The sequence below is a fragment of the Pinus tabuliformis genome, chromosome 1_1 (genome assembly GCF_031772625.1).
Source record: "Pinus tabuliformis cultivar Carrire ecotype Pingquan chromosome 1_1, CPIR1, whole genome shotgun sequence".
Classification (NCBI taxonomy): Eukaryota; Viridiplantae; Streptophyta; class Pinopsida; order Pinales; family Pinaceae; genus Pinus; species Pinus tabuliformis.
Genome location: NC_142297.1, coordinates 881,951,362 through 881,961,480, shown reverse-complemented (window position 1 = coordinate 881,961,480; position 10,119 = coordinate 881,951,362). Strand labels below are relative to the sequence as shown.

The 10,119-nt window shown below is 30.0% G+C and overlaps 1 protein-coding gene and 1 pseudogene across 1 annotated transcript; both read left to right on the top strand.

Moving 5' to 3' along the window:
* The first annotated feature begins 8,064 nt into the window (after positions 1-8,064).
* LOC149217184 (putative receptor-like protein kinase At1g11050 pseudogene) lies at positions 8,065-8,601 on the top strand (annotated as a pseudogene).
* A 28-nt stretch (positions 8,602-8,629) lies between these two features.
* LOC149217183 (putative receptor-like protein kinase At1g11050) lies at positions 8,630-9,230 on the top strand. The gene is made up of 2 exons (XM_089390153.1): positions 8,630-8,720; positions 8,818-9,230. The coding sequence occupies exons 1-2, from the start codon at positions 8,630-8,632 to the stop codon at positions 9,228-9,230; spliced, it is 504 nt and encodes a 167-aa protein (XP_089246279.1).
* Positions 9,231-10,119: the final 889 nt, after the last annotated feature.

Genomic DNA, 10,119 nt, shown 5'->3' with positions numbered 1-10,119 from the left:
TCTAGGGTTCGAAATTCCAAAACTTCTTGAAATTTCACCTTTTGGAAAAACTCGGAAATAGTTTTTAGCATGGAAAAATATGTGGGAGATATGTGGAGCATCACATTATGAACCCTAGGCCTCACAAATAATTGTAGTGTGGCATGGATATGGATGTGGCAATAAGGATAGTGTTTTATTTTGTTGCATGCCTATGTGTCATGAGAGAGATGATGTGGAATAATCTATAGTGCGTGATCCACGAGGATCTACGAAGGCCCAAAATTTTAAGTCCTCAAATCCTAGCAAAACAGACATCAAGTTGTATATATCATCGAGACAATTCCAATGACATGAATGACACATCAATTCGAGTCCTTATGACGAAGTTATGCTCATCTGAAGTTTGTACCAAACAAAAAAAAAGTCAAAGTCGATGAAACTCCCACAAGCTACCACATGGCAGGTCAGTCAGCAAGTTAGGTGGGATCCACAAAAATGATGTTCCACCCACCAAAGATGCCATGTCGCATGACCTGGCACCCAATGGCTATTGATGTGGCAGGACACAGACACACCACATGGCATCACCAGGGCACGCCACATTGGCATGCAACATGTCCTCACCACACAAGTGCACTCAACATATAAGTGGACCAATTTGAGGTTGCCACGTTGCAACACCTAGTTGGCCAATTAAATTTGGTATATATGAACAAAAAAAAATTTAGTGTCATTTTTTTATATAACACAATAACCAGTTTGGTATCCCGCAGGGTTTGACCCTAGGACCTCCCAAGCGAACAAATGGCTTAACATACTCATGCCAACCAAGTGGGAAAATAAATTTCTTGCTAACTCTACCCACAAAATACCATTTAAGGCTCTTATCCTTCGACCATTAGGAGAAGGCCATGACCATGAAGAGAGAGAAGGAGAAGACCCATGCCCAGTCAACATGACATGAATTTCAGGGTGGTGACTATGTGCCCAGTGATAGGCACAGTTTTCTAGGAGGCATAGTTTTCAATGTAGTGGCATTTATTGCACACTGGTATGGCATAGTTTTCAACGCAAAATTCTCTAGAGGAGGTCCAGAGGTAAAGTTTCAAAACCATATAAAGTTTATACTCATTCTTCTCATAATTTCGTAAGGAATCCAATGGTACAGTAAGAATTGATATTTAAGCAGCAAATCTAAGGGCTCATGGAAAAATCCCACACATGTCATTAATTACTTGGCACGAGTTACAATAAAAAACTTACACATATCAAAAGGTGGTCATGTTTATACTCTAAAGTTGTATAATTCTGAGGCGGAGCTGCTGCTATGGAGTATGTTACAGTTTGAGTAGAATATTTTTTGTCCATCCCTAAATGTGAAGTATTTCCATGTATTTTCCATTATTTTGCTGAGATAATATAGAGGCCTCTCCACTTTGAAGGTGGGCCTAGAGACATAGCTCACACACTGTGAGTGAACTCCGTTAACAAATCTTAGTCCATTGTCTATGTTGTGTTGTTTTTGTGTTGTTTCTTCATGAATGTTGCATTTATGGTATTTTCATGCTCTTTAAGGAATTTTGTTTATTATCATCGAAGAAAAGATCTTGGATTAGTGCATGACATGGAGACTAGGAGTCTAGAAATCCAAAAATTTGAAAAAATTCCCTTTAAATTTTTTTATACGTCAAATGTTTTAGATATTTAGGACTATAGATGTTGGCATGCCATGACACATCATATAACGTGGTCACGGAGGAGGCTAGTGCCGATATGGATGGCTAAATGGTATTCATCATGTAGTTGACATGGCTAATGGATGTTCTGAATCCAAAATATGAAAATTTGGCCTTTTTTTATGTGTTTTTTTGGATTTTTTTGATAGTGGATGATTTGGATATCCATGGATTTGGATATCTAAAATTTTGGCTTGTTGACAGTTGGCAGGAATATAGAAAACTACAAATTTTGTTGATGGGAAATTTTGGAAACATCCTAATCTAGATATAGATGTTTGACTTATTAACAAGCATTGATACCTACATCTAGAATCTAGAAGAATTGAGAATAATTGCAATAAGGAAATATGGAAGTTTGAATCTGGATATTATTTGGTAGGATGATGTGTTTGGTTCACAGATATGTGTATATTAGAGGTGACACATGGACATTTTTTCCACATGGTAGTTGTACGAATGTTGCCATGGTACAAAATGGTGAATTTTTTAAGGAGCCTAACTTTGTGACTAGAGCTTAGAATGAGATACAATTTATATGGTCATAAATATCTTGGTAAGTAGAAGATGATGATGACATCAAAAGGGAGGTTTAAGATGGTGAAAGGAAGAATTTATTTTTGGATACCCCACCTCCATAAGGTGACCTCGGGGATGTTGTGACATGTTGCGAACTTAAAAGCTTTGAGTGAAACAAAAAGTTTAGGAGATGTGTGATAAGCTAAAAATAAAGGGCAATGCCTCGTTATCCATGGAGAATAAGAAATGACCATACTAATGTATAACATGATAAGGTACAAATGCCATGTAGTCCATGTTGACATGTTTGGTGTATGGATGTTGATGTGGAAATAATAATATGAGAGGACCTTATTAATATTCACATAGCCATAACTTTATGCCTTGGCCATAGATTTTGAAAAAATATAGTTTTTTGTTTTGTTTTTTTCTAAGTTCAATAATGGTGAGGCTACATCATGGTCATGTCCAAGAACAACACCTGAATAGGGCGGGGAATTGAACCAATGAATTAACATCTAGAAGTGCCTTAACAACACACCTGATCACCATCTATCCATGACTCTGTGAACTGAAAAATTATAGTTACTACAAAGATTTCAATGAATATAATACGATTGTGAGGTTAGAATTAGCTTTTGAACTATGTTTAAGGTGAAAAAAATCACTAATCCACCTCCTTAATAATATTTAAAAAATCAAATATTTATAATAGTTGAGAGAGTGTACATTTCCATAGTTATTCATATTGAGAGAATTTTTTGGGTGACACTATATGGAGGATGTTTAATCATGTCTAATGTTTCAGGTGGATACCCACCATCATTCGAGACTTTGAGAACTGAATGATTACAAACGAGAATTGTGAACCCTTTAATAGGAGGAATCTAGAATCAATAGTTAAGGAATAATAATAAAATAATGAAACTAGTTGTTAAAGAATAATAATTGTATTAAATTATATAATTAGTTGTTAAGAGAAATGGCCAAGTCAATAAATAAAATAAAATAAAATAAAATGTGTAAATAACTAATAAGAGAAATGGTTAACTCAATAAATAAAATAAAATATATAAAAAAAATGCTAAAATATTTAAACAAATAAATGATTAATTAATTTACATTAAAAGAGAACTAAAATAAAATATGTAAATAATAGATAAGAGAAACTGTCAAGTCAATAGATTAAATAAAATAAAATATATAAATAATCGTTCAAAGGCCAAAATTTTTAAATAAATAAATGATTAATTAAATTAAATTAATAGAGAATTAAAATAGATAAATGGGATGGGGAGATTAAGAGAAAATTAAGGAGGATAATAGAAAGGATAGAAATACATGATCAATTAATTTATTGAAAAGAAAGAGAATAAGTGTAAAATTAGAAAAATCCCAAGGGATAGCTCAGTTGGTTGAGTTCTTGTGGCTAAGTACCTCACTTATTGGGAGGTCATAGGTTATCTCCTCGGCGCTCTTGGGATTAGGCCTTGCTAGCTTAGTGGGAGGTCATAGGGTTTCTCCTTAATGCTCTTGGGATTAGGCCTTGCTAATTTGGCCGACGGATAGATCCCTTCAAGTTGAGTGTTCATTCATGAATCACCCTTAAAAAGAAAACTAACATTTTCGTGAACCACCCTTAAAAAAAAGAGTAAAATTAGAAAATATCGATAAAATTGAAAAAATAAATAATTTAAAAAATTACCTTGGATTAGAAAACAATATAAATTTTTTTCATTAAAAGAATTTATTACAATATGAGATTATTAAATAAAAAGATGAAAAAAAAAATTCGCTGATGAGTCAAATGGTCAACTTATAATAGTTTTTTATTTAATTTTTTTAAATAATATTGATAGTAGTCTTAACTTTTTGTTAAAATATTAATTAAAATTAATTTTAAAAAAATATCTATGATAATATTTTTTTTATTTAGTAAGTAACATCATGCTGAATCAAACTACCTAAATTTTACCAAACTTTAAACAATATTAAACATAATGTATAAAGATTTTTTTTGGGAAGAAATCATATGGAAGATTTTAGTGGACGTGTTTGGAACCAACAAGTGTGGTTCATCTTCAAGACACGATGAAGAAATAGAAACAGATCTAGGAATAAGGTTAAATAGGGAGATAGGTCAACCTAACAGCAACAAGTGTGGTTCATCTTCAGGACATGATGAAGAAATAGAAACAGATCTAGGAAGAAGGTTAAATAGGGAGACATGTCAACCTAACAGCTAGAAGATAACAACTATATTTGACTTGGGGAAGAAAAGGGGAAATGTTTAATAATATTTAGATAAATTTTATTAATTTATTAATTGTTTATTATATATATATATATATATATATATATAAACTTAATAACTACTATATTTGATAAGGTTTTAATGATATTTGACTCTTTTATTTTATTTATATATATCGATATAACTAAACATTAAAAAATAATAATCAAAGATTAAAAAATAATAATCAAGATTAAAAATTAATAATAAAGATTAAATATATAATAATATTTTTATTGTATTATATTAAATTAAATTATAATATACTAATAGATAATATTTATATTATATATATTTAAATATATAAATAATATATAGTTATTTATATCGATAAGAATATATATATATATATATATATATATAATATATATAAATATAAAAGATTGCAAAAATATATTCGCACGACTTTTAGACCCCTCATCACCATCAGAAGTTCCCTTAAGTCTCTTAAAGACTGTGTGAACCCTATGGATATGAAAGGTGTTTATATCATCCATTGTTCCTGTGGAACCTCATACATCAGTGAAATTGGTTGTTCTATTAACTAGAGGATTAAGGAACACGCTGCTGATATCAAGCACGGGAGGACCAAATCTTCAGCGTTGGCAGAACATGATGAGAAGACCAAGCATCATATATGCATTGAGGAGGCTAGGGTTATCACTAAGATTCCTCATTTCCATCATCCTAAGTTTAGGAATGCCTTTGAAATTGAGAGGTCTTGGATTCCCGCCCTCTCTTCTTAGTTTTCTCCATCTTTGTCTAAGCCCTTTGTTTCTTTTTTTTTTAAGATTGGTATTATTATTATCAATATTTTTATTATTAATAATATAAATATTAGTATTGTTAATATTAATACTAGTTTAGTAATATTAGAATCACTTTATTATTAATTTTTAATGTTTAGTTATATAATATAAATATTATTATATATTTAATCTTTATTATTAGTTTTTAATCTTTGGTTATATCGTTATATTTATAAATAAAATAAAAAAATTAAATATTATTAAAACCCTAAATCTTTATATATATATATATATATATATATATATATATAATAAACATTTATCTAAATATTATATATATATCAATATAAATAACCATATTATATTATATATATATTGATATAAATAACTATATATTATTTATATATTTAAATAATATTAAATATTATTTATTAGTATATTATAATTTAATTTAATATAATACAATAAAAATATTATTATATATTTAATCCTTATTATTAGTTTTTAATTTTTATTATTATCTATTATTTTATTATTATTATTTTTTAATCTTTGGGTATATCGATGTATATAAATAAAATAAAAGAGTCAAATATCATTAAAACCCTTATCAAATATAGCAATTATTAAGTATATATATATATATGAAATAAACAATTAATAAATTAATAAAGTTTATCTAAATATTATTAAACATTTCTTTTGTCCCTCCCGAGTCAAATATAGTTGTTATCTTTTCGCTGTTAGGTTAACCTGTTTTCTATTTAATTTTGTTGTTATCTTCTAGCTATTAGGTTGACCTGTTTTCTATTTAATTTTTTTCCTAGATCTGTTTCTTCATCGTATCTTGAAGATGAACCACAATCGTTGATTCGAAATGCATCGACCAAAAACTTTAATGTAATTTCTTCCAAAAAATTCTTTATACATTATAATGCTTGAATTCAAATATTAAACATTTTATTATTAAAATTAAACTAATGCAAATTCTAAATGTTATTTTAACCAACTATCGCGTTGAATGGTAACAATTTGTGTTACATTTTTCTATAATCGCATTGACTAATAAAACCATATGTTGGGTGGCCATTATAAAATAGACTTACTATATATTAAATAAGGTCATTTTCATCCGACAAGAATATGCTGCATTTTATCGACATTTCAACATCTAAGTGATCACACGCTTGCGTATCAACTAGGTAGTGCACGGGTAAAGTTGACCATATTTTAGGTATTCCTAATTATTTTATTTTTTAACATTAATATAATTTCCTATCTATCTCAAACGCACCCACACGATTTCTTTAAGACGGACATTTGATAAGACGAGTCATAGGGCATCGCATCGAAGTGTTCAACGAACGGAATTGGCAGTTGAAAATATATTATTTTAAAAAGCGTTGGCCTCCCTTCAAATAGGTTATTTATTTTGAAAAGCCTTTACTCTATATATATATTATAAAATAACAAAAATATATATATAATTTAATATTATTATTATTTTTATTTTAAATAATACGGATAAAAGATGGACATAAAATTGTTTATATTGGAATAAAATAAAGAAAAATAAGTTAACAATTAAAATTTATAGATATTTAAAATTAGGGTAGTCTAAATTATAGATTAAATAGTCTTATTTTTTCAAGACATTTTTCCGTGTTAATGTTTTAATCAAAATTGGGTAGAAATTTTTAAAAACTTGAATTTAAGTTGTTTAATCTTTAAAAGTTTAAGTTGTTTAATCTGTAGAATTTGAATGCCCTAGGAAGTTTTTCACGATAGTGAATCTATTTATATGCATTTCAAAAATGGATTTTAAAGAAGAAAAAAACACATTGTTTCTTGAAATTGTTTTACCATATTCCAATGAAAAAATCTATTTCATCTATAAATTAAGCTACACCTTTAAAGTTCAAAATTAAAAATATTTAAAAGTATTTGATAAAAATAAAATTCTATCATTAAAATTTAGTAATAAATTATTTCAAATAATTTTATTTTTCAAATAACATAATGAATCAGCTCATATTAATAAAGTTGAATTCAAAACTTATTGAATGTTAATAAATTAAAAAAAAGAGTGAATACAATTAATTATGTATAGGATTCTTAAGTATAAGTGTTGAATATAATTATATTGATAGACATGTTTTTTTAGAATTGGGTTTTAAAAATTTTAATTTAATTATCAATAATTAATAAGTGAATGGTAGGGATTTAACTTCAATGAAATAGTCTAGAATATGCTTAATAGTATACAAAAAAAACATCAAAAATTAAAATTTATTTTCAAAGTAGTCATGCTTTTTTCCTTTTTTTAATTAAAAAAAATATTATATAAACTAGTGTCATATGTAATGAGTTATGATTTTTGAGTACTTGGTATTGATAAGAGATTGGCCCATAATATTGTAACAAAGTGGAAGAAAATATCCATGGATAAAAATTTGTTTTCCATGCTTTTTTCAAATATATATATATTTAATTTTTTTAATGTTAATTTTATGATTTTTTTTAATTTTATATTTATTATGAATTAATGTTTATCTATATCTCTTATTCATTTAATCTTTATACCTATTGTTTTGGTAAAATTAAGTGTGTTGTTTTATTAGATATTTAAATTAAAAAAAATCTTTATAACTATTGTTTTGCTAAAATTGAGTGTTATTTTATTTTATTAAATGTTTAAATTATTAGTGTGGTAGATGTAGTGATATACAATATAGTTACTAAAAATATAGTGATCGCTGTTGTCGAGCTTTCGTACTGTCTGTGTATGACCTGGATTGATACAAAGACTGTACTGAGCAGGCGATTTGTGAGGCGGAACGAAAAACTTATGAAGTCGGCCTTGAGACCCAAAAACGGCGCACTGTGGTTCGACATTCAAGAGATCAGGGATGCCACCGATAATTTCAGTGACGCCAATCTCATCGGCCAAGGACGTTTCGGCACCTTCTACAGGGGAAGGCTTCCAGATTCTCGGCTGATCGCTGTGAAGAGAATCAGAAACTGCACGCCTGAAGGGGATTCCGATTTCCTGAACGAAGTGCAGATCATAAACAATATCAGGCACCGGAATCTGGTCGTTTTTGGGGGCTGCTGCATGGCCAGCGATGAGAGAGAAGGCCACCAGCGACTTCTGATATATGATTACATGCCCAACGGAAGCTTGGATGAGCACCTCTTTGGAGGAAAGTCCAATGCCCGGCCTTTGAACTGGCCGCAGTGCAGGAACATCATTATGGGGACTGCGAAAGTGCTAGCTTATCTGCATGACGGTATCGAGCCCGCCATTTATCATAGACATTAAATCCACTAACATTCTGCTGGATGACGAAATGAATGCGTGTCTGGCCGATTTTGATCTGGCGAGGGTCATCACTAAAGAAGGGGAATCCCACGTGATGACTAAAGTAGCAGGGACGCACGGCTACTTGGCCCCAGAACATGCTCTCTAAGGCCACTTGACGGACAAATGCGATGTGTACATTTTTGGGGTTTTGCTGTTAGAGATGATGAGCGGCAGAAAGGCTTTGGACACCTCCGCTGACAGCCTCCCAATATCTCATCGCGGATTGGGCATGGACGCTTGTTAGCAAAGGCAAGATCAGTGAAATAGTAAACGAGAGAATTCGGCAGAGCGGGGCGGAGAGAGTGATGGAGAGATGGACGCTTGTTAGCAAAGGCAAGATCAGTGAAATAGTAAACGAGAGAATTCGGCAGAGCGGGGCGGAGAGAGTGATGGAGAGATTTGTTCTGGTGGGTATTTTGCGCTCGCATGTTATGGTAGCATGCAGACCTCGAATGGTGGAAGCCGTGAAAATGCTTGAGGGAGAGGCCGAGATTCCTAAAATTCGAGAGAGGCCTTTGCTGTTTATGCTACATGGTCCATCTCTCGAAGCCAGCAAAGCGCTCCGCATTTCTGACGGTGATAGGTAAAAGAAACATCGAAAATGTGACGACCATCACATTGTAATGGACAAAATCCTCCATTTTCAGTTCAGTCATATCTCCTGGTGTCATGTGAGACACTGACGTAGCCTAAACGCAAAGGGTGAGAAATATAAAATTGATGGTGAAGATTAATTAGAATTTGTTGATATTTTATTTTTATGTTTAGGTTTAAAAAGAGTAAGGAGTTCTCTTAACTCACTGTAATTTTTTTATTATTATTGAGTTAGTACAATTAAGAAGATTATTATTCGTGTCAAATATTTTGAAAATTAAATTAAATGTAAATATAAAATTAGTTTTTTTAAAGAAAGGTATTTTTATCTTATTTTTTATATAATATTTTTAAATTTTATTTTTGTTTAATTTGAAAATTATTTTTTATTTTCATTATATTGATTTTCTTTAATATTATTGAAAATAAAAAATATTTATTTTTTAAATAAAAAAGTTAATATAAATTTATAATTATATAAAAATATACATATTTAAAAAGATTATAAATATAATAAAGATAAAAAAGTACCGTAGTGAGGTAATAAACATTCTCATATAATAAGTAACGATGACTTTTAAAATATTAATATATTTGGAAAAAAATTAATAATAAACTATATAAAAACTTAATATGAAAGTAAATTTATATGAGATAATTCGCCGGTTCAATGGTTTTTCGCCGCGGCTCATAGCACTCCACAATTGGATCTCGGAGGTATGGAAGCCTATCATTTCTGATGAAATTAATATCTACCCCTGTGCTAGAGGTTTCTTTATAGTAGATTTTGAAAATCTTGAAAGCAGACAATGTATTCTAGACTCCGGCCCTTGGTTTTGGGAAAAATCAGGCCTATTCATGAAGCCATGGAACCCATCATTC

Bases quoted from the DNA above. Each gene is read 5' to 3' on its own strand.
- LOC149217183 (XM_089390153.1), top strand. From the start codon at position 8,630: ATGAATGCGTGTCTGGCCGATTTTGATCTGGCGAGGGTCATCACTAAA. The intron at 8,721-8,817 runs GCTACTTGGCCC...GATGAGCGGCAG, and splicing joins TAAAGTAGCAGGGACGCACG to AAAGGCTTTGGACACCTCCG.